The sequence below is a fragment of the Fundulus heteroclitus genome, chromosome 8, assembly GCF_011125445.2.
Source record: "Fundulus heteroclitus isolate FHET01 chromosome 8, MU-UCD_Fhet_4.1, whole genome shotgun sequence".
NCBI classification, from domain to species: Eukaryota; Metazoa; Chordata; class Actinopteri; order Cyprinodontiformes; family Fundulidae; genus Fundulus; species Fundulus heteroclitus.
Window position 1 is genome coordinate 9,752,701 of NC_046368.1, and position 25,901 is coordinate 9,778,601.

At 40.0% G+C, this 25,901-nt stretch overlaps 1 protein-coding gene across 4 annotated transcripts in view; it reads right to left on the bottom strand.

The window, feature by feature from the left end:
- rxraa (retinoid X receptor, alpha a) overlaps window positions 1-25,901 on the bottom strand; it is a 141,926-nt gene that overhangs the window by 12,462 nt on the left and 103,563 nt on the right. For 2 of the 4 annotated variants that reach the window (XM_012864193.3, XM_036140090.1), the window contains exons 5-8: window positions 21,545-21,724; window positions 14,970-15,139; window positions 4,968-5,097; window positions 2,222-2,354 (exon numbers count right to left, since the gene is read on the bottom strand). In XM_012864193.3, coding sequence (XP_012719647.1) covers window positions 2,222-2,354; window positions 4,968-5,097; window positions 14,970-15,139; window positions 21,545-21,724 — 613 coding nt within the window. Of the gene's footprint in view, window positions 1-2,221; window positions 2,355-4,967; window positions 5,098-14,969; window positions 15,155-21,544; window positions 21,725-25,901 lie in introns of all 4 variants that reach the window. The other 2 variants (XM_012864192.3, XM_036140089.1) reach the window with 1 other exon arrangement.

Here is a 25,901-nt window from a genome sequence, read left to right on the forward strand (position 1 = left end):
GTAGTCAGGGCCGCAACATTTCCACTTGCTTCTATTATTTCTGCTCAAGTTGTGATGCAGCAGAAACACACGCCATGGTCCCGTGCGATATCTCAGTCAGTCTGTCAGTTTGCTGCCCAGCAACGTCAATAACAGCCACCCGAGTGGTTCCTGCACGCTCCTAACTTAGGATTGAACCTTGCATGGATTTTTTGACATATTCTGAAGGAGCTCAAGGTACTCTCTGAGAACCCTGATGCACCCAGGTGTAAATATTTAATACAGCGGAGTTAATCAATAATTTCTATGCTGCTTCGACCATCTGCGAAGCAACCCTGTGATTTCCACTCAATGAACTGTTTTCGTCGAAAGAATCAGAAATGTCATATGCTGTCAAAATTACTTTGCTCAAATATATTTATCAAAGGCAAAATAATAGCCGCGTTTTTAAGAGCTAATTAGCTGCAAAGAAAGCGTCAAACTCCCTAAAAGTGAACTTAGATAACTCAGTCAAAATATATATATTTTTTACCAGCTAATTTATTTCATCCCATAAAGGTCTTACACAGATACAGCTGAATTATTAAAACATAAATGAAATGTTACTTTATCTGTGTAATTTATTTCCAAAGGTGAAACATTGCTTTATATAGCTTTATTACACAGAAGGACATATTTCAAGCATTTATTTAAGTTAATTCTGATGATTGTGACTTGCAGAATTCTTTTATTGTTCTATAATTAATATTTTTAAACATTTGCTGTCTGGTAGTGTAGCACTAACAATTGCTTTCTTAATGCCAAAGAGAGCTCAACAGATTCACTTTCACAGGTGGAGCATTAGCTACTGCTTTTGCCATAGTGCTCCACTTGATATGTATCTTTATGGAGTTCAGTTTCTGAGATAATTAGCATGTCATTTCAGACTAATAAAAAGGATTCTTACAGGGAAGCTGGCCTACTGGAACATATGTCCATGCGCTGTGCATAGTATGTGCTCAATACTCGGTCAGAGACCTTTTTGCATGAATAACTGCATCAATCCATGCAATCATCTTGAGGTGCTGCTGAGGTGTTAAGGAAGCCCAGGCTGTGCTGACTTTGGACCCGATAAAACACAATGGACCCACACCAGAAAATGACATGACTCCCCAAATCATCACTGACTGTGTGACACTGGACCTCAAGCTGCAGGGATTATGTGCCTCTCCTCTCCTCCTCAAGACTCTGTGAGCAAATAAAATGTGAGTTTTACTTCCATCAGAGAGGACCTTGATCCTCTATTCCTCATTAGGTAAGAGGTTTCTGATGTTGCCTCTGGTCCAGGAGTGGCTTTAGAAAAAGAAGGTGGCGGCTGAAGAACATACCCTGGACACAAGACTGCACTTAATAATGGTTTTTGTAGCTTACCAATCACTGCGAAGGGGGAGTTTGTAGGCTGTAACATCACGTTTCTGTATCAAAAAGTGTTTCATTTTTATTTGTCTAATATTCCTATATTGCGAAAAGTAAGTTTGAATAAAATGTATGCTATATTCATCGAAATGAACACAGACTTACTAATATATCACTCTGTTTAGTTAATTTATATGTTACAGATTCACCTTTTGAGCTGAGTTACTAAACTCAGTTAACCTTAATTTATTTATAGGGATGCACTCGTCGATTCAAAGGCAAAAAAGGAAAAGTGCAGCAGCAATCCAAAGCTCACACCTCGCCCAAACATTTGAACAGGGTTTTTCTTCACACTTTGACTCAACGTTATGCTTATCCACTTTTATTTCCTTCCACTTAACTTTTCGTTAATATATTTAGAAACAGCACCCTGTGAAAAGCCAACAGCTCTGGCAACGAGCTTTTGTGGCTAACCTTCCTTGTGGTCGATGTCTGTCAGGAACTGTTGGACTACTGTCAAGTCAGCAATCTTCCCTATGACTGTGCAGGCCACAACATTTAATGAAAATGTTTTTACTGGCAATGTGTAATAGTCTAATGTCTGAAAAACTGAGACTCTGCTTTTTATACAATTATCAAAATTAACATTTTAAATATGTCCATTTAGGTGCAAAGAGTCTGTAGAAGTTTATTTTATTTTTTTATGCTTTTGTTTATGTACATTTACAAGGATATCCTCATTTCTCTACATTTAAAAGCAGAAACAGCTCGAGTTGGATTTTTTAAATTATTATTTCAACACTGTAAAAAAAAAAAAGGAAAAGTTTTGCAATATATAAATAATGACCTGTCAAAGATGGCTCCCACTCCAGCACTATGGGCACTGTTGCGATGCACGTGCAGCCCTGTCGCCAACAGAATCCCATCCTTTACCGCGATGGAACGGTGCGAAAATGATGCAATGAGGAGTTCATTCCAACCTGAGACAGAGACGAAGAGAAGGGATCAAGGCAAAGGGTGGTTTTAAAAATAAGGGGAAAAAAGGTAAATCCCAGTACAAAAGTTCACACAGCGTTCAAGCAAAATTAAAACGACAACAAAGGCAGAATCCCAATGAATCAATTACAGCCGCGCTGCAAAAAAAAACCAAAAAAAAAAACCCTGCAGCTCTCTCAAGCGCAAGCATCAGGTTATCACAGAGACATTGGAATCATGCTTTCTAAGGAGACAGGCGTGTAAAAGGGATGAACTGCGCCTGCCATCACAATAAAGACAACAGGCTTGACGTGCCAAGGCAGGGGGCCTGACACGGGGGAGCGGCGAAGACGCGAGACAGGGCGGATGAGCGACAGGGTTCCTTTAACTGTTCTGCCTGGTAACAACTCGCCTCTTCTCCCCGTCAGTTGAGTTTGGCCGTGAGAGGAGCCGCGATGCTTTTATCTGTGATACAGCAGAACTAAAGTGGTTATTTATAGAAAACCTGGGAGACGAGGAGAGACAAGCTCTGCAGAATAAAATCTCTCTCCACCTTGGTGAAGTTTCTGCGTCGTTATAAGTGTAAAGGCTAAGGAGCAATCATGGGAGGAGGATTTTTTTTTTCTTAATTCGTTTTCTTGGAGATGGACAGATAATATGAGTGTAATTTGTAGCGACAGGCAGAGAACGAAGGCAATGTGTTGCGGTCCTGCTTGTGATGTTGGTGAACCTAGCAGAAGTGATGGATGATTCACTCTTTGCTCCAAGTAGCTGCAACTCTAATTCTTAGAAGCTAGCTTGTGTCATTTTCCACGAGGAGAAGATGCGACTGGAGGCCTGTCTCTTGCTTAAAGTCACACAATCTGGACACTTATAAGCAGCGTTTAGCCTGCTTACCAGCAGTGTGTTGAGTTAGCTCTGTATTTAGAGGACTCGTTTTATGAGCTGAAATATGTTTTGTGGGGTTTTGTGTCTTTGTCCGAAAAAAATAGCATCAACAATAACTTTTTATGTAGATAAAATAAAGCATTATAAAAAACATTTTACAGTTACAAAACCATCATATTATTTGTCTTTCCAAATAAATGTATTGATCCAGATCAAAAGCCAGTAAGCCACACCCCTCCTCCCATCAGTTGTTGTAATTACTCCTTAAACGTCTTCCGGGCTTAAAGGAGCAATAGGCGAAGTTTCATTATTTTATATAAAAGTAATAAAAAAATATAGATGTGAAGAACTAAAGGTATCTTTTTATAAGGAATATGATATGGCGTCACACAGCATCTCTCTGTGTTGTTCTCCAGTCTCTTGTTCAAAAAGCTGAGTTACTTACTTCACCGGACATGTTCCTCTGAAAGGCGATGCTGTTTTGCTGTGTTTTTATCCTTTGCAAATATGACCATACAAGAGATGGGTGAGAAGGGGAGAGGAAAGGGGAGGTTGCAGCTGGAGTGGAGGGAGAAGGGTGTGGCTTGTGACGCATCATGTTTGATTCTACAGACAGTGCTGAACAGCCCACCTAGTGGTGAAATTTCGCTAATTGCTCCTTTAATACGGCTGGGTTGACGGTCGATGCATATTGCACACATACCAAACACCATTCTGGAAGATATATGCCGAAATCTTGAGGTCACACCAACTGTGATTTTGCTGTATTAGAATATATTTGGAAAATTGTTTGTTTATTGAGAACAGCCTTGCTTTTTTTTTTGTCCAGAAAATACAGGCCTTCAGTCTAAATGTGACAACAGCACCCCCTGCTGTTTGGTCTGCACCTGCGGTAAGTACTATGAAGAATGCTAATAAACTCCTAAAAAGGTACTAAACTTAATGCAACTGAACTTTATCTTTACTATTAATTGCTTGATATTATTTTTACCATATGAGGCTCATAGCTAGTTAAAAATTGACTGCAGGTTTGAGTCGGGCTAAAAGCCATTTATATTGTTGCTATTATTATATAGTTAAAAAAGTGTGGCAATGTTGAAACATCCTAGTTGTTAGAAACCGTTGTTATGTTATAAGTGAACCCATATAAACATTACACACTTTAAAAAGGGAATCTGGGCAATCTTTTCCGAATTACAGCTTTAATCCATTAAAACATAAAACAAGAAAAGTAAAATTTTTGTAACCTATTGTATTGGGGTGGGGGGGATGGATGGATGATTCTCATTAATGGTTGCACAGTGTCACAGTGTGCAGCAACAAGGTCCTGGGTTCAAATCCCAGCCTGGGGCTGTTTTGCATGGAGTTTTTGGGTTCTCTCAAGGTACTCTTCCCTCTTCGAACAGTCTAAAATCATGACTTTGAGGTGTTTGTGTGTGAGCATGGCTGTTTGTCCTGTATGTCCGTGTTGCCCTGTTATGGGCTGGTGACCCTATCTAGGGCGGACCTCACCCCTCGTCCAGTGACCTCTAGAGATATACCTCTGTATGGATAAGTGGCTATACATAGTGGAGGGCTGTAATTTCATTCATGCAAACCTGAGAGGCGTATCTAAATATCACAACTATTGTTGAAAATAATATGTAAAGGAAATAGCAAAAATAACTCCGTCTGCTTTCCAAGAACTCTCGCTACATTTCCTCTGACCTCCTGAACTAGCGCTGACATACCTGCTCGTAGCAGGATGACCTGGTCGTCCAGCGGCAGCTCCGAGAAGTGTGGAATCCTCTTGGCCCACTCCACCAGAGTGAAGAGCTGTTTGTCTGCTGCTTGACAGATATTTGTCACCGGGTCGTTGGGCTGCAAGGGAGCACACACACAAACACGGACAGAATGAAGTACGGGCACAATGAATAGGTGTCATTTTTGTTGCTTTTCTGTACGAGTGTTTTGGCCCAAAGCCTGATCTCGGGATACCTCTGAGCTACCAATCACTTTTCCTTCACAGACATAACGGCGGCAACATGAGTGCTATGCTGGGAATGATGGCCTGTCAAGAGGAAGGCAAGCAGGAAGACAAAACAAACAGTGATTCTGTCCCAGCTTGTGAAGGAAATACCTGCAGAGAGCTGCTGGTGAAAAAACAACGTTTGTGCAGCGTGCTCGGTCTTTGGGGAGCTTTTAGCTGAAACATTCTTGGAGAACTAGGGGAGCTCAAGAGGGCCTTCGAGAGGCGCGACTGACACTTTACCACTAAACAACTCGAAGGGAACTTTACTGCCAACCTGAAGGGAGCTGTAAAATTTGCAACCAACAGTATGTGCATAACTCATATTTGCTCCCAGTAATTTAGCAGTCCTTCTGGCTAAAATAGGGTTCAAATAACTCTTTTGTTTTATTCTGTATAGAAAACAAAATAATTTCAGTTGCTCAGAGGATTCATGGGCATAGAAGAACGACTTTAATGTAATCATTACTGTGTTAAATGGCAAAACCAAGCTTTTCCTACTGGAAAAGGAATTAGCGGCTCTTGGACACAAAAAATATTTTTTCTTCGTTTCTTTAAGTCGTCAAATGTAATATTTGCAATTGGATATTTGCAGCTGCCCAGATGGACAAAGCCAATTGCCATCTGGAGAAAGATGCTTGAAACTCAAACACACAATCAGTAGTTCCAAACGGACAATGATCCCAAAGATACAAAGGCGGTGCAAAATAGTGGTTCTACAGGTCAGATGATACTGTCAGACCTGCGAAACCAAGAATTCCCTTAAACTGAACCTGTCTGACAACACCAAGTAGACTAAAGCATCTCAAAAAGCTGCAAATCGTGTCCTGATCTAAAGGCGCCAAAGGACAGAGGAGAAGCAAAGTCACAGAAGTTTATCTGTCTGGAAGAGTTACAAAGATATTTGTAACGCTCTGTGATCCCACAAAGGGAGAAAACATGGATCAGGGAGAGGCTGGCCTACCCAAAGAACTCCAAAACTGAATTAACGACTTATCCAGGAGGCCACAAAACAACCCAGTAGACCCTCAAAAGCTGTAAAGGACAGACTTGTCATAAGGCTGCAACATACTCCACCAGAAACAAGACATTTGTTCTGTTCTCTCAGCCCTGTTCTGGAGGGTCTCTCTTCATGTTCTCGACACAACGACTGGGCAGAACTTTTTTTTTCTCAAGGGGCATCCAACTACTGTACTGTGATTGGACACAATTTAGATGGCCGTGTTTAGGTTGGGGAAGCAGAAATGTCTCACACACCTGTGGAACTGCTGTCGCTCAGTCCCACAGTTCAACTCTGGTCGTTTAGGCGGTCAAACGTGCCAATTCTGTGTATACTAAATGTATACTAAATAAATTATCCAAGCGGGGCAGTCTTGTCCTCGTAGCACCGCATGTCTCCGATATTCTCAGACTTTACAATAGTGGCAGAGCACACTGTGTGGTAGTGTGAGTCTGACTCTCAACTTTCAGCTCAGCTCTCTGCGCCCCTCCGTCCTTCCGGCAGGTCTGACGTGACGTAGTGCGGACTTCTGAAGCTGAGCGTCTTATGAACTATGAATAGACAGAGCCAAAACAAACTTTTTTCGTGTTCTTCCCACCCCGACTACGAAAAAAAACCTCTTTGTTCTCATGGAGTATGTAACAAGCTTTAGTTGAGGTCAATGTTTCTAATTCAACAATAAAAAACAGATTGGGCAAAAATAACTTCCATGAGAGAGCTCAAAAGTAAAAACCACTGCTGTCCAAAAAGAAAACAGTCGGTTCGTCTGACATTTGCCAAAAAACAAAACAAAAAAACATCTAGTTACAGCTATTGTAAAACTGAATCAGCAGTTCAGACAGAGAACCTCCCGGGGACCGGAAAGACTTGGTGGAATCGATGGAATCATCTTCTCTATCATAAAATACCCCTGGTGGCCATGCAAGGATAAGTGGCCATAGATCACAGATTGATGTATGATTTGAAAAAAATCAACAGTAACGTCATACATGTGGTCTGAATGCCAGCTTCAAAATGACATTCATGCCCATAAAGACTAAATCCAACTTCTGACAGCCAATGCAAGATTTTTTATAAAAACATACATTTTGTCCACATATTATTTTTGAGGGGTAAAATATGTCACTGACTGGATTGCAAACATTTTACACAAGAAAGGACTAAACATCCTTGCATTGTTAGAGAACTTTTTAGCTGCTCGGTGTCACTAACATCTTTCCTTTGAAGAGAAAGAAGAAAATCATCCTTGTTTGCGTCAAACCAACATCAAATACGGTTTATCGTGAAGTGTCCTTGTGCTTCAGATTCAGCGCTACAGTATGAGGATCCAAAGGGAATAACTGCAGAATATTAATGCAACACATGCATACTGTATGACTACCTCACTAAAATGAAGCTCCTTTTGGACATCCTAAACAATAGTGTCAGTCTTTGACGAGAAGTTTACCGTCGTCCCAGGAGTCCAAAAAGCTGATATGCATATGTGTAAACAGGCACACTATTTTTGCATCATATTATATCCCGTAAACATTCTTAAGTGATGTGTCCCTGTGTGAACTCGTACACCGCCAAAGAGAGTCAGTAACTTTTCCCCGACTTCCTAAACCAAATCCCACAGATCGATGCTAAAAGCTGGGAAGAGCCTGACATCAACTGCAGCTCTCTGGAGAAGATTAGTTCAAGATGAAGGGGAAAAAAAACTCCTATTCTCTGTTCCTAATGTGCAGGCCAAAGAAGACCCAATCCTCTCCTTCATGTTCCTTCCCTGACAGTGTAAGAGTCACAATGCCTGCAGAGCATTGCAGATGTCTATCTGAAATGTACCATATATAAAACTTAAACCAGAAACAAAGCTTGCACTGTTTTGGAAACTGCAATTCGTCTTTTTTTTTTCTTTTTTTTTTTCCCCCCACAGGGCCAGAAAGACAACTGGCGTCTTATGAATATTTCAGCATCTGATCTCCGTGGGAAGCGATGGACGGGCGCAGCTCTAAGCGACAGTTTTCGTGAGCTGCGTTTCCTCTCGGAGACACAGATTGAGCTAACTCGTTCCAAAGGGCAGGTTGGCCAAAAAAACTAAACAAAAAAAAAAAAAGGAGGGGGAGGGATCATCAGGCCACCAAGCCCCAGTCTCCCGCTCTTCATAAGAACACAAGTCCCGGGATTCTCGTTGAACACCATGGGTCTCATGAATGTTGTATGGCTATCTTAACCGTGTTTACACTGACCTCGTTTCTTCATCCGCCTCCATCGGAGGAGATGACAGGGAGAGGAGCTTACGCTTTCCTGAGACAATTAACGAGCATCGCGTTACTGTACTTACTGCTCAGGTCACGGAGCAGCATTTGGGATGTTATCAGGCTACAGTAAAAGAATCTGCACCGAGCTGCGCCACCGTAACTATACCCTCCCTGGATGGAAACACTTAACTGGATCTCCAGCCCGCTAAAAATATCAAGTGAAGAAGAAAAACTGTGCCAAAGATGTTTTAGCTGTGACCATAAACTAGGCTGTCTTTGTTGTAGGCAAATCAAAGGATTTATAGCACATGTGCACTTCATCACCATCATCCGCACTACTTAGGATTGCCAGCCTTGCATACTGTCCTATGAAATTTTCATCACTTGTGGAGGGGTGGAGAAAGATTTGCCTCTCAATTTTTCATTATTCCGCTTAAAGCAGACCATACCAGCGTGGCGACAGAGAGAAAATTGAGCAGCAATGGAGATCGGTATGAAAGTAAATTGCTAAAATGCTTTTTATCTTTTTAGGGCCGTTGTCCTGCTGGAAGGCAAACCGCCACTCCGGTCTAAAGCCTTTCACAGCATCTAACTTGTTTTCCACCAATACATTCCTGTTTTTAGGTCCAACCATCTCCGACCAGCTTCCCCTACCCCTGCTGGAGAAAAGCCTGATGCTGCCATTGCCATATTTTACCTCAGGGCTCATGTTTTCAAGGTGATGAGCAGCCTTAGTTTTTCTCCACACAGCATTCATGACATGATTTTATTTCTGTGTAAAAGTGGATGAACACCATGTTACATTTTAAAAAAAGTTTAATTCAATTAATTTTTCTTGGATTTTATGGCACTAGTGGGTCATTTTTTCAAAGTAGGCAGACAGGAAAGGGGGTTTGAGAGGCGGTAAAGGACCTCGGGCCGAGATTGAACCCGGGTCAGCCGTGTTGAGGACTAAGGCCCCTGTACATGGGTTGTGCTACCCCTGCCCCATTAGAGCATAACCCTAACCCTAACCCCTCACATTTATATCCATAAAAAAGTGTTACTCATTAAAAACCAAAGCTGCACGATTTCCCTTCCAACTCCCCATTATTGTGTTGGTCTGACATAAAATCCTGAAAAAAGTAACATTTGTGGTTGCGTTGTGACACACTGGGAAATATTGCTAGAGGAATTAACACTTTTTATACAACTTTTGCATTAACCATTAAATTATTCTGTTTACTGTAAGCGTCGTAGAGTGGGCAACGTTGAAATATTAAAAATTGGACCAGTGACAGAAAAAAAAGAGCCCCAGGTGGATTAAATGATAGCTACGTTTCGTTCGCTGTTCTCTTAAAGAGGGGATCTCTCCTCTGTGAGTGAAGGCATATTACTAACGCCTGTTTAACTCCTGTTCTAGGTCACCATGAGATAAACACACTTTCATTTTGCTGGGCCAGACCCCGGCCATTAGACAGTGGCAGCGGCCTATTCATGGTGTCCACCCATGACCTGGGCCCTGTGATTAATTATAGCACGGGGCAGTGAACCTCAATAGACACCAGAGGGGGGTTGGGGGGTTGGATGGGGGACGTTATGCTCAAAGACAGGGAAGTCCTTCTGGACAGAACCACTTGAATGCTGATCCAACGCCAAAATTGCCGGCTCTATTTTAGTGAAAGGGTCAGTGGCCCCCAATCAGAGAAACAAAAATCAGGCTCTTTTCCTTGTTACTATAGCTTCTCTGTTGTTAGCAGATTCATGGCTTCAGGCATTGAGATTCTGATGGTGTGATAACCTTGAACTAATGCAAAATGCTATGTTTTTATGCTTTTTTAAATTTACATTCAAAAATGCAGCTATTACAGCTAAGATATCACTTTTAGCTATAATGCTAATAATGATGTTATTCTAAAGAGTGAGGGGAACAGAGGAGTGTATTAACAGTGAATGTGTTTAATGCAGACTCAGCTATTAATAAGATCAAGGCTGAAATCCTAATCCAGTTTCAAGTGCTGAGATGAAACTAAACGCCAGAGTACACAGGCTATTTTAAAAGACATTAAGATTTTTTGAAAAGTACACAATGGTGGAGGACCGCAACAAAAAATAAGACAAACACCACCTACATTTAGTTATGTAGTTATGTAGACTAAACATAATTATTGTGCAGAATTTATATAAAACAAAGTTGTGCAAGAAAGATGAACGATGGACATGACAAATAATGGTAAAGTTCTTTTACAAGGAGGATTTGGGAGTTTTTTCATGATTTGTTTGCTTCATAAAAACTTTGCTGTCTGCTTGTAGGACCATGCGTACCGTTCTTTATCTAACTCGGTATTATCAAATAGTCCCGTAAGATTTTGCCTAAAGTTGGAAATTATACACAACTCCTAGCTCTGGACAGCTTGCAAAAGCTTCCCCTAATCCCCCCAGAAGTCTTCTTCTCTTGGCGCTGTGCAGGCAACAAACGTCGAAGGAACCAGCTCGACTGAGCTCAGACTCACTCAGCGAATTACTACGTCTTAGCTGCCAGTCGCTCCCTCTTGAATCTAAACTCCTCCTCGTTCTCCCTTATGTCAACACTCATCTCCTACATTTCCACTCCCCCTCCCCACCAAAATAGCTCCCATTTACTCTCATAACATCCCTCACATTTCTACCTTTACTTCACAGGACATTTCCCTCCCTTCTGAAGCAGATAATTCCCAGAAGCCCTCCCTCTTTCCTCCGCCTCCTCCCTCGTTCGGGTCCTTTGGTGAGCCCCTGCACGGCTCCTCTGCTTCCCATGTTGCAACAAAATTCTAGAAAAAGCAGTGGCTTTTGTGGGATCCTTTCAGGAACAGTCTGTCTGTTGCATTATTCATCACACTTTAGTCTCCTCTGTGTCAAAGAGGGCCCAGCCGATGCTGGGAGCAGAGAAGGAAACTCACAGCTGAATAAAGGACGTGAACAGCTAAACCAGCACTCTAAAGCAACTCCTTCCAACACCGAAAAGAAAAAGAACTAAAACAAAAAAAAACATTTGTAGCATATAAAATATTAACTATATACAGGTAACATTGCAGAAGAAGCTCTTTTTACTTGTGAGTTTACTTTTTCTGCACTCTGTACGAGGCAAAACAAAAACGAGAAGAACTATATGAGGAAGCACAAATATTAAAACGTTAGCTCAGCTGGAAAAGCTCCAAGGAAAATTCCGATAAAATAGATATAAAATTGGCATATTATATTGAATCTAAAATAATTTTTCACCTGCATCAAGGCGTGCGCTGGTTTGTGGTGTCAAGGTAGAACAAGCTACGTCTTCGAAACTATTAAAATGATCCATCATACCCTTTCAGTGGAAAATGCCAGATGAAGTGGCTGCCCCTCGTGCTGCCCCTCCTCCACTTGTTGCTCTGCACCGGTGGAAACTAAAAGGAAGCTAGATCACTTTTTCCTCCCTTGTAAGATAGACAAATTCTAATTATTGGAAAATGTCCAATTATTAAAAGCACAGATATGCAGAAACTAAAGGACAGCCACTCATGACGCAGCTTTTAAGTCAATTTAAAACTGGCTACAGGTGCAGACAGCCTGACCAATAAAACAGAATATATCATATCATACTTGTGTTATAAAGGGCACCTCATGGCTGTCTCCACACCCACCCGCCTGCCTGCCTTTCTCTATATATATTTAGGTTTTACAATCAACACTTCTTAACTGTTATTTTTATATGTAAATAATTTCCTCAAACACAAAGATGCTTTAAAACCAGTAGGATCGATTGGTTTTTGGTATCAACTCAAAATCCGTCATTCTGACAGGCAGTCAATGAATGTGTCAATATTCTGTTGGACCTGTCAAACTGGGTTCTTTCATGAATAATTTTTGTGTCCTGAGTTAAAACTTGTGTTACAAACTCTTCACACTGGTTCTCAAATTATTGCAGGAATAGCAATGGTGGTACTTGGGCTAACGGAAGTGGTACTCACAAAAATATTTTGCCATCAATTCTTCCCAAGATGAACACAAAGACGATTGCCTAAAGTAAAGCGGACAAGCTGAAAAGCCAAAGAGATGTGCAAGTCAAGCATGTTGATCATTGCTTCAAATAGAAACTACTTGAAAGGAAATTGAATTGGAGACTATTTTTAAGAAACCCCATCATTAGAAACTAAAATAGTCGTCCAGAGGACCAAGAAGTGCCTTTCAGAGCACTTGTTTTCCATTTCTGCTGGAAGTTGGAGATTGGATGTTGTAGTAAGATCAAACCTAAGTTAGGCATGTTGGAAAACCAGTAGGATATTTCAATAAGTGGTCAGGCTAAAAGCTTTTAGCAATGCAAGCTAATAGTAATGTGTGCCTCTACATTGTAAAAAACAAAAAAACAAAAAAACATCCTTTTTTGGGGCTGAACAACTATTTTCAGTTGTGAACACCTGAAAAAGTAAGTGTGACATATAGGGACAATAATTTAAGTCAGCCAAGAAAGCCAAGGCAGAGGTAATCCTTAACATTATTGAGTGAATCGTCAGTACGTTGTAGGTTATTTAAACGGGTGAAAGTTCTGCCAGTGTTCATGTTTTTGTTATGAAATGTGGGAAAACCAACCTTTAGAGTTGGCTTTTGAGTTAGAGGCTTTTTTTTAACAAAATGTTGTTGTACATTCTGTACAATAACAATGCAGCCTCTCATTTATTTCACATGTTTAAAGTTATACAACTCATACGTAAGTTACCAGAGGATGGAATTTGTAGTTGGTAGATAGTAACTTAGTGGTTAGAGAGCAGGACATTTGCTGCAAAGGTTACTGTTTCAAAACTCAGACTGTTACTGTCCCTGAAATTAAATGTGTTGGGTTATAATGCAGATGAAGAAATTTCAGTAAAGTAAAGGCTAAATGGTTTAAGTAAAGGCTAAATAAAAAGCATAATTTTATCTGAGTAAGAAATTGCAGGGTCATAGTTTGTACATTAGTCACTGCTACTTTCATATAAATTTGAAAAAACATTTATGTTACAAAAACATAATATTCAAAGTTTGGCGAACTCAAAAGCAAAACTTAAACATTTGCGTAGAAGTCCTAAACCTCAAATACTCCTGAAGTTTGTTGCCTTTAAGTTTTGAGTTCTGCCAACTTTTCCTTTTTTTTTTTTATACAGTCTACATTTCATGCATAAAGGAACATGTTCACAAACAGAGGCTCTTATATGTGTTTATACGTAAGAATGACTTCAAGTTATACAAACTGCAAGAAGGGCTAATAAACTGTTCACTACAGCAGAGGTCACCATGTATAAACTCACTGCTGCCATATAGGACTAGAAGCATCCATCTTTGCCTCTTTCATTTTCAACCTCAGACATTTTCTTTATTTTTCCAACTGAGAAGTTTGACGTTTTGACTTAAAAGAAAAGCAAAAAAGGCCCAGGTGCTGCTGCAGCGCTGTTGTAAAATGTCTGGACAGTATGGTGATTTTTGGAGAAATGTTTGAGAAGACCAAGAACTAGCTGGAGAGACAGCATTTCCCTCTCTGGCCTGGATATGCCTTGAGAAACCATAGAATGAACTGCAGGCGGATGGGGAGAGGAAGCTTCCCACCAGAATCTGTTATCCCGATCTCGTTTAAGCAGAAGATGATGTCGTGATGGTTAGAACAGCCTTAAAACTTCCCATTGAGCTAAATACCATATAGGAGTCTCTCCAGCAGTACAAGAACAGGTTGCTACTCCTCAATTCTTCTTTTCAGAGAAAGCCGTGCAGAGCTGCTCCTTTAACCTGCTGCATTTTCCCCCTGGCTTACCCACCTCTGCCTCTCTGTTGAGCGACTTCTCAGAGCAGAGACAGAAAGTGCCTGTTGGAGATACGGACATGCAGCTTTCACCTCCAGGACTGCAACGTCTAGAAAAGCTGCATACGTTACAATCTAATGACCTATATCTGCTAATATGATAATGAAACTGTGGTACTGAAAAACTATAACTATGGACGTTTGCATATATTTGTGTAAGACAGTTTTGGATAATAAATAAAAAGTTTAAAAAAAACAACTATGACTTCACCTTCACCTTGAAGAATCAAAATAACACCAAATAAGTATTAAATATGACTTTGTTTTGTCAATATGTATGAATAATTGTTACTTTCTGGTTCAAATAAAAACAAATAGACTGGATTTTTGTTTTAGAACCTCAAGTTGTTCATACTATGAAAACCTCACACCTGCCTATGTCTACCAATCACTATGAAAAAGGAAGAAAGTGGGAAAGGCTGGAATTTTAGAAACTGTTTAGTTAAGTTTGTCTTAATTGCACCTGTATAGCTTTGGTAAGCAGCTGGAGGCACCTGAGCTTGGTTTGTTGTGCCAGGAACAGGTTATATTATTAACAAATAGCCAACGAATAAACCAATACTTAAATTTAAGTGTGTTAAACAAGGAAAAGTAGAGAATGGCAAACTTTCTCCATCGTAGTCCTGACTTTTGGAAGAATTAGACAGAACCTGCACTCACCGAGTTGGACGGCATGCCAAGGTTGGTTTCGATGTAGGTCTCGGTTTTGGGCTCCACCGCCTCCTCGGCCTCCAGGATCTTCTCCACGGGCATGTCCTCGTTTGCGCAGCTGGTGGACTCCACCTCGTTCTCGTTCTTCTCCTTGGCTCGCTGGCGCTCCTCCTGGACGGCTGCATGTAACAAAACTGATTCCGTTCACTACTGCTGTTTACTGCAGACGTCAGCATTCATTCAACGTGCTCTTAGGTACGTTACTAAAGACAGCCAGGGCTTGGTCTAGTCCAATAGAAATGATCAAAAGCCTGAAAGGCAACTGAATAAAGGAAGAACGTCACATTTATTTGCAAACTCAAACTTTTTATTACATTTGTAGGTTTTTTGTCAAGTTCAGCCAACAGTCATTTTTTTTAAAAGTGTACATTAAATATAAAAGGACCTTGGACCTACAAAAGGATCAACAAAGCAGGCCAGAAATATTCAGGGACTCCTTCCAGTTTCCACATCAAAGAAACCTGTTTTCTTCTCTTGCGCTCAATGACAAACAGCCATGTCCTTTTATACACAAATACTTCCTTCCCACATAAATAATGCAAGGCCTTTCACTTCTCCCTTACACCACAAATACAGTGCCTTGCAACACTACTCATATCGCTTAAACGCATCGCGTTACAGCCAATAACTTCAATGTGTTTTACTTGCATTTTATGCACAGACCAACACAAAGCACTGCATAATTGTAAATTAAATAGAAATGATTAATGTTTTTCACATTTTTTGTATATAGATATATATAAAAATCAGAAAAGTGTGCCTTTGTTTTCAGCCTCCCCTGTGTCAGTACTTTTTAAGCCTTTCTGGGGTGTGTAAACTCTACAAGTTTAGTAAATCTGGAGGCTGGAATTTATGCCCGTTCTTCTTTGCAAAAAAGCTTCAGCCAAAACTGGATGGAGAGCATCTGTAAACATCAATTTTCCAGTTTTTACACAGATTATCAGTTGGATTTAGTTTTGTACTTGGACTGGACAATTTAAACACGGGACTATTGAAGCACTGTATGATTAAGGTTGTCGTCCTGCTGGAAGGTGGAGCTTTGTCCCAGTCTCAAGTCATTCGCAACCAATAAAAGGTTTTCATCCTCACAACTTTCCATCAAATCTCACTTTCGTCCCTTTCTCTGTTGAAGAAAAACACGTACACAGCACAATGCTGCCACCCCATTGTACCGTCACGATGATGTTTTTCTTTTAGGGTGATTAGCAGTTTTAGTTTTCCTTATCCATATCCCCTGCCTGGCATGTGGCAAACACCAAACAGGACTTCTATTGACTTTCTTTCAACAATTGCTTTGGTCTTCCCACTCTTCTAGAGTTGTTATGTGCATGACGATTAGCTGCCCCGTCCAAAGATTTTCCCACGTAAGTTGTGGTGGATCTCTGCTGCTCCTCCAAAATGACTGTGGACCTCTTTGCTGCATGTCTAATTCTTGCTGTACTTGCTTGGTGAACTAGGTAAACCTCAATGCGTTGGCAGGTTTGCAGCTGCGCCATCCTCTTTCCCTTTTCAGACGATGGATGGAACGCAGCTCCGTGAGACGTTTAAAGTTTGCAATAGTGTTTTATATTCTAACTCTGCTTTAAACTTCTCCACATCTTTCTCCCTGAGACGTCTGCTGTTTTTCTGGCTCTTCGTGATGCTGTTCGATAACTGATGTTCTCTAATAAACTTCTAAGGCCTTCGTAGAACAGCTGGATCTTACTGAGATTAAATTACACACAGATGGGACTCTAGTTGCTATGTAGGCTGCTTATAAAACCAATTGGTTGTACTGGATTATATTTCCAGGTATTAGACTGAAGGTGTTTAATAAAACGGCATGCCCCACTTTTCAACGTTTAAACTTAATGTTTTAAAGAAAATATCTTACTTCATAATTAGCCACTTTGTGTTGGTCTGTCACAGAAAATAGCAATGAAACGTCGTCGTTTGTGGGGACAAAATGTGAGAAAGCTGCAGGAATTTGAACAGTTTTGCAAGGATCTGTTAAGTCCTTTCACTTTCCCCTCACCAAAAATACAGGGCAGAGCATCTTATAAAAGCAATAAAGCCTGGAGTAGAAATCAATGGGAACTCTGTCGCGCATTAGAAAAAAAAAAACATATAAACACAACTGTGTTGGTTGTGTCATCTGATTGACTGAAACAGGAAATGATTTTGTCGCTGGGCAGACAGAGAGACTCATGGCTGAGGCGGGAGAAACCGCATGTCCACCCTCATGTGGAAAAAAAAAAAAAGCAGCATGAGTATGTTTTGTCTTTTCAAAAGGCTGTAATTTATTTCATCCGAGGCACCGCAGAGAAATGTTTCAGCGCATTGTGGCCTTCCCCCCCCCCCCCTCTCCTTCCAACCGCAGATTAATAGAGTTTATAAAAAGTGTTATATAAAAGGGAGATTTTAGAAAGCTAAAGTGAATACGCAGGTCTGCGCACACACGTTACAAACTGGGTGTGTAGGACGGCCTGTCTTCTTAAGTTTTCCCTGCTCTGGTTTCCATTTCACGTCCCGAACTGGAGAGGCCTCGGTCGTGTTGTGAGGGAAAGGGAAGCAGAAGTTGTCAGAGGAGATGGAGAAAGGGGCCCCACTTTTGGAGGAACGGCTGTCTGGCAGTGGAGGTCAGCCCAAGGGTAGAATACTTGTGCTGGAGTCACAGAGAGGTGAGGAGGGCTGAAATCATGTTAGCTTTATTCTCCCCTCTCCCTCCTCCTTCTCCTCTCCTGTCCTGACTGGGAGTGCATAAATTCATTTAATCCTGTTTTTCTGTGGATTCGCTTAGCCTTTTGGGCTACTGCTGCTGCCTTGTTCTCCAACCACAGCCCTCGGGGTGCGAGGAGGAGGGGGGGGGGGGGGGGGGGATACGGTTGCACAGGGAGTGAGGCAAGAGGTAGTAAACGATAATATCCTTGGAAGGAGTATGGAGCCCAACAATGACATAAACAACAGCATGCGGGAGGGGACAGGAGGCCAAGATAAGGTCAAGAAAAAGTGGGAGAAATGTAAAACGCTTTGTTCGAGATAAACAAGCTCAAATAAAGCTGCCTGGATAGTTAATATGCTGAGTGTTGCAGAAGCCTTAAGGAAGTGCCTTATTTTTCACCCCTCTCCCCGTTTTATTTTATTTTACTTTATCACAGTTAAATACAATTATTAGCAGTCTACCTCATCTGACAAGCCACAAAAGAAGAACTCTAGAGGAGCTGCAAGAATCCACAGCTCGGGTAGGCAGCTCTGTAGATGGGTCTTTATAAGCCGAGTGGCAGCAAGGAAGTCATTCTTAAAAGAAATCCATGAGAAGTCCTGTTTACAGTTTTCTATAAGCCATGTAAGGAACACAGCAAACACAGGCGCTCTGTTCGTTTTGAGACCAAAACTGAACTTTTTGATCTAAATGCAAAACACATCATCCCAAAGCTCTGAACACATCATCCCCACGATGAAAGATGATATGTTCAGGGGTTTATAACACTAAAGAATGAGACAGAGGTTCCCCTCCCAGCTGGAAAATGACTGAAAAAAAAAACAGCCAGAGCTACAAGAGAATGATTTCAATCCGCACATTTTCCTGTGTTTGATTAGTCCAGTTAAGCTCCAGACTGAAGTCTGAATCAGAACCTGTGGCGATACTTTGAAATTGAGGTTCATAAATGCTATCCATCCAATCTGACTGAGGTTGAGCAAAGTTTAAAATAAGAATGGGCAAAATGTCTGTTTCTAGATGTGCAAAGATGCTAGAGGGGGGTTGTGTTGAACAGTTCATTAACAGCTTGTGTTTCCTCTGAAAACGGGTTCCAGAGTGTAACATTTTGAAACCATCTTGGCTGCTGTTGTCGTGTAGACAGGGAAAGACTGAAGCTGCCACTCTACTCAAAGCTACACTCATGTACAGATTATAGATTTTACTTTTTTTCCCTTTACACTTTACAATTATGTCCAACTTTGAGTTGGTCTAGCACATAAAATCATAATAAAATAGACCAAAATACAAGGTTTTGACGGGGGGCATTTGCAAGACACTGTAATATATGCACTCTCCATTTAAAAAACCTCTTTACCATATTGGAGAGATGCATTGATTTATTTGTTCAATGTGCGAAGGAGCGCTTCACAGCACTGCTGAGGGCGCAAATATTTCTCACACCTTCGTGGAGTGTTAAAATTCACACCTCACTGCCTGTTTTTCTTCCCCACACAACAAAACTCCTCTGGTTTCCAAAGCACACTGTGCCCCATTCTCTGATGCCCCCCCCCCCCTTTGAATCTCAAATCTGATCGACCATGTTAGGCCTTCACTAAAGTTGTTTCTTATGTAAGAGAAAAACATCGTCAACTGGGTCCACGCACGCTCCTTTGTGGAGAAGATGTGATGGTGTCATGCAAAAATCACCATGGCAACGAGTGGTGTTTTTTGCATGAGCAAGGTCTCCTTCAAGACAAAAATGTCTGCAGTTTTACTTTGATTTGCTTGTTCACTTGTTTTTATATCGACATGCATCAATGGTCTAAGTTTACATTTACATAAACGGATGGAGGGAAAATGCTCTGTTAGTTAATTTACACAAATGAAATCCAGCATCAAACATTAATCTTTTAAATATGTAGACTTTTCAGCTGCTGAAGGCAGCTAGAGCAAGTTATTATATATATATATATATAAATATATATATATATATATATATATATATATATATATATATATATATATATATATATATATATATATATATATATATATTATTTATTTATTAACCTAGACGTGAGTAAATAAATAAAACTTTAAACAGAAGATGTAAGAAGTGGAGCTTTTCTGAAGAACTTAAGGTGCCATAATTACAGCTTTTCACTAAAATAACAAAACAGAGTCTGAACTAATGTGCAACAATAATCAAAAGTTCTTTCAATAAGAAGCTGAAAACAACCAGCCTTAGTGTGTGCAGATACGGTGGATGCTCTTTTTGCTGGAATTTGTTCGATATGGTGATTTGTACATTTATTTTCAACTGTCTGACTGTGTTGACGTGAACACTTTGAGAAAAGGGGGGAAAGCATTTGCATGCCATACATACTGTGCAAATCTTCAGTTTGCTCTGCAGTTCAAGATATCATCCATTTACTCCTGGTAAAAATGGTAAAAAGCTGTAACATAAGTTCTTATTTTATTGCAGCAGCATAATTTGCTAATAAATCTTTTTGGATAAATTCAGCCTTTAATTTAAATAAATTTCATTAAGTGGAAAACATCTTTCATTTTTAAGACAGTTTTATAAAAATCACATATACTGTTATTACTGGTACCCCTAATAACCCCTTGAAAATAAATGTACCTGGAGCATTTTTTTTTTACATTTATTTTGTCTTTTTTTTAGATTGATCAAGCTTTCTAGGAACTTTGAGTTAGTAATCCAGGGTTAGTAACTTCCTGTTTCCTTAAACAGTGTTAGGGTACACATATGGAGTTACACAGAGTAGCCTTTGCTTTTAGCCACTATGGCTATGTGGGGACCCCAATTTATGTAGAAAACAAATAGTAAGAAAAATGCTAAGTGAAGTCAAAAAACCTTCAGAATTAATTTTAGGAGCTGCAGCAAAGAGTGGCTTCTTGATCTCCCAAAAAAAAAAAAATCAACTTCTGACAAAATCTCTAAGCGTACCTTAACAAAAAGGCGGAGGTAGAATTTGCAGACCACCTTAGGTTGGTCTTGTCTAGGAAAGAAGGATAAAGATCTGGAAAAGCAGGTCATGTCCACTGTTAGGTACAGTGGAGGTTCTGTGAAGTTTTGTTCGTGTTTCCCTTCTGAACATTCTGGCAGCCTTGTTAGCGGTAAAAATAAAATTGTTTGTCCTCTCCCAGAAAACTAAAAACAGCTTGCTTTTGAAAACGAGACCTTGTGTCTGAGTGAGATTAATCAGTATAAAAAAGTTGAAAAACAAATGAAAATACAGTGGCTGACTCAGTCCCCAGAGCTAAATCCTATAGAGAAACCAGAGCTGCGTTTAGGAGAAGACGGCAGGAGAGACTATCTGGAGAGGTTGTGGAAGAGAACTGGTCAAAGATTTGTATGCTCAGACGTTGTAAGTGCTTATATGTAATCAGTCCTATGACTTATTAATAAGTAATAGGTGCTTTTATCATAACACAAATGGGGATGATCTGTCTGAGCTTTTTTTATTTATTTCTGTGGCATTTATGTTAAGTTTATGCTACTGCAATAAAGAAAGAAATGTCTGTTGAGTAAACAACCTGCTTCAGAATAATGTGATAAATGCTGATAAAGTCCTGACAAATTAAACATTTATTTTACATGAAAGACTAACTATTTTCTTTTTCTGCTTCTAGAGATAAAACGGCTAAAATTTAAATCCTTTCTACAAGTGTTCCACTGACAAAAGAAATCTCATATTTTTATCTGGCTTCACCTAATATAATTACCATAATTACACACTTTACTTTTGGTTTAAGAAGATGTGTAGAGGTTTGAGGGTATGTTTAAGCAGGACTTTATCCTCAACGGTATGTGCTGTACCTTCTCTCTTCATGCCCATGGCCAAGCACTTCTGGTAGCGGCAGTACTGGCAGCGGTTCCTCTGTCGTTTATCGATCACGCAGTCCTTGTTGTCACGGCAGGTGTAGGTCAAGTCCTTGCGCACAGTTCTTTTGAAGAAACCTTTGCAGCCTTCACAACTGTAGACACCGTAGTGTTTTCCTGGGGACGGGCGAAGACAGAGGGTGTTTGTTTGGGTTTCGATGTTCCTGGATCATACTTTGCAGATAAGTCTCACGTCAGTGACAGTAAGGAAAAATAACAGCGGAAAAACAATATATCCGTGGCATGCATTGTAACTATTACTGATTGTTCAAAGGATATAAAAGTAACGGTTCTAGCCTGTGTTTTAATTTTTCACTCATTAACTATATGTTCCACTTTGGATTACTATTCACTATATGAAGCAATGTAGCAAAAATTAAAGAAAAAACTGCCTATAAAACCTCTTCTGTACCCATGTCCATTTTAACATTTTGTTACTCTTCAACCACAGACTTCATTATATCTTTTTGGACTTTTTTTGTCCTAAATCAACACAACAAAGATATAACTGTTAAGGTAAATGATATGTGGTATTGAAAGGCTTTTACAAATAAAAAATCAGAAAATTCTGGCATGCATATGTGTTTAGCTCCCTTTAGTCTGATGCTGTTAAACGGGAATCAAGGGCAGCCAATAGTCTTAAGACATTAATGCATTAAGCTAAAGGTCACTGCAAAAACGGACCTAAAAATAAGTAAAATGTTCTTAAAAGTTGTGTTTTTGTCCTAGATTTGAGCAGGTAAATAAGATTACTACCAATGGAATGAGTGTTTTGACCCCTAAAATAAGATAATCAGACATCCTGCACTTGAAATAAGATGATGGAGATGAGTTGTTCATTTTATAAGTGCAAAAATCTCCTTCCATTGGCAGATAATCTTATTTACCCGCTCAAATCAAGGACAGATGCACTCATTTTAAGAAAATCTTACTCATTTTTAGTTCCGTTTTTGCAGTGCTGAAAGCAAAAACTGATTATCAACCTGGACACACCTTTCCTAATGTGAAAAATTAAACTGAGCACACCCTTCCTGCAGCAGAACATGGTGGCGGAAGCATTATACTTTGGGAATGCTTTCTTCTGCAGGTAGATTGTATTTAGAAAGAGGTGGATACAGGGGAGTCCTGGAAGAAAGCCTGTTGGAGGCTGCAGAAGACTTGAGTGGAGGTTCACCTTAGCAATCCCAAACATGCAGCCAGAGCTACAGTAAAATGGCGAGGTTCAAAGCATATGCACGCCGTAATGGTTGAGTCAAAATCCAGACCTAAATCCAACCAGGGATCTGTGTCCAGACGTAACAACGGTTTCCCTCACAGTTTGCCCTTCATTTAATCTAACTGAACTAGAGCTTTTCTGCAAAGAAAAGCTGGCAAAAAGTTACATTTCTAAGATGTGCAAAGCTGCTGGAGACCTTTCCCAAAATCAAAATACATAAAAGGGTCAGAACACTTTTGCACAGCATCATGTGAGGATTACATCTGCTTTTCACCTCAGCTCCACAAACGTTTCCTGCTGCGCTCTACAGGTGCTTATTTGTGTGGCACACAGCTTCGAATAAATAATTAAGAAGAACCGCTGCACTCAAGTCGTGCTCAAAAGGCCTAAACAGCGGGTTAATCCCAGCCAAATACTAAGTGCTATACACAGTTAAGATGGCATAGCGAGTGGGTAAACGGGTGAACATTTCCCACGCAGGGCCAGTAGGCAGTCATGTAAGCAGCATTTGGGAACTGTGGTTTGATAAGCGTCTGATTATAATTACTTCGTTGTTTTATCAAAGTCAATAGGCTCCAAGTTTATAAGCTTACATTATGACTGTGAAAGGAAACAGAGGCTCACTGAAGACAGTTTCTATCAGGACCCTGTTCTCATGTCTGCCTCCTGTTCCTATCAGCTACTTCTTTTGTTATTTATGATGGATGGAGCCCATTTGCCGTCTTCAGCGTTGCTCAAACTCTTTCTTTGTTCAAACCCTGCTGCTTAGACCACCAGAGAAGATAAATAAAGCCTTTGAGCAAAGCCAAATGAAGCATGACTTGCTATTTAACACTGTTTTGATTCTCCCCCCCCCCATTGGCTGCAAGCAACTCCGATGACGCAGGATGACAGCAAAATTCACCTAACCCTTAAGGTTAGAAGCTTTTCATAGTAAAAAAAAAAAGAAAATTAAACAGAGATCTATTTGTTTATTGTTGGAAAAATAAAAATAATAAATTGCTTGAGTCTGCAAAAAAATACTTCAGGGAGTTATTTCCTTGGGCGAACAGTTATTCATTCTTAAAAGTGTCTCTGGCTGAAGTGGCCGAGTTAATTCTAGGCCAAAGGATAACCCATGATTATCAGAGCTTTAGAAAGATGACATGTTTTGTGAAAGGTCAAAAACTGCCAAATAAATAACACTTTGAGCATTCTCTGCGAGCTCTGCACCTATGATTTAAGTGAATTTTAAAGATGTCACCGATGCACTTTAAATCCTTTTTACTGAGACAACGTACCGCCTCTTGACTGATTTACACCTCCTAAAGCAAAGCAAATGTACAGCAAAGCTTGTGCTGAGATTGTATCATAAATTATAAAATATAACATGAATTATTATTCTGTTATGTTTTGTGTTCAAAACTGCACAATGTTATATTTATATCAGATCCAATTGTTTTTTATCATGAAAATCTGTTTGTATTTGCCTCCAGCTGCAGCTCTGTTGAATCTCTTCATGGCCTTTTCATGGTTTTCCCACATACACAACATTTCTCTATTTCAGTAGAAGATGATTTGAGGTTTAGTTGCCTCTAAGTATATGAGCTTTCGCCTCATGATTTATGTTTTTTTCTTAAGTACCTTTATGCTGCAGCCTTCATGTGCTTTCCTCCCGCCCTCCCCCAAAATGTGGCCTAACTCTGGCTTGCCTACCACATAGCCCAGATTTCTGAAGAATTATACTGAGTGTTGTCCTTCCAGGACGGGTCCCACTGCAAGAAGCTGCAGTCTGTAGTTCTGCCAGAGTGGTCAGCGGGGTTGCTCTCTGCCAGCGATCATGTTTAGATCTCCTTCGGAGGTTTTTCAGTGTGGCTCCAGAAGGATTAGGAAAGATTTTGGGTAGTTTGACTTTCTTCTAATTACGTAACAATTAGAGATTATGTCACCCTAGTTGTTTACAAATTATTTAAAACTTTTCCTGGAATTGACAGCTCATAATGATATAATTAGTGTATAACCTTAAGAGTAGGGTGGCGCTTTTTTGCTGTTAATTTTGATAATTAAAAGTTACAGCTGATAAAAGAAATAGAAAAATTTAATATAACTCACCAGACCTAGAAAAAGTTTTTTTTAGGCCAGATATGTTATTTTATGTCCATGTTTTGGCCTTCACAATCATGGGAAAGACTGCTGACTTGACAAATGTCCAGCAACCAGTCACTGACACCTTCCATCTGAAGGTGTCCAAGCATATTAATGGAAAGTTTAGTAAAATGAATAAAAGAGGCAGCAAAACGTCTACAGACAAGTGAATGGACTACAGGTCCTGCATGCTTACAATCAGACAATTAGAAATGTTTACTTTTAGTTAAAGACAAAAAAGGTCTTTAAAAAGTCCTCTTTCAACATTTCAATGGAAATCAAGTTCCAAGAGCGTGTTCCACTGAATCATACAAATGAAGCCATGCAAATGTAGCTAATGAGTGAATTACCCGTACAGTTCATGGATATACCTTTCAGTATGCAGAAAAGTATGTCCATTAAACGCATTTTAACTGTAGCTAAGGTCCCACATGAATCTGTGTGGTGGCTCTTAAAGCACCGACTCCAATCACAGTCCACGGCTTGTAAATCTCCCCCAAAATGTTAAATGAGTTGCAGGCATCTCTTTTGCTTCCATGTCTTTTCCTGTAACCCTTTTTCCTTCTACTCAACTTTCCAACTGTTTTTATTCTACCTATAGTCTATGCCTTTTGAATCTACTTCTAATACTTGAATATGTTTTAACAATCCTCTGAAGGCTTTGGCTCGTGGCTGTGGCATGTGCAAGTTTCTAAAGCATTTTTTTCTTTCACTCAATTTCTCATTAATATGCATGGCCACAACGCTGTGTGAGTCGTGACTTACCCTCACCACAGTTGGCAATGACCGGTGTCTGAGAAACTGAAATGTATGCTTTTATTAGCTAAACCGTAATTGCAAGTGAGTAGACAAATGTTTGAAACACATCGCTGTGTATGTGATAAATCTATATGATGGATGACTTTCACTAGCTGAACTGAATTACTGAAATAAATGAATTTAACGATACCAATC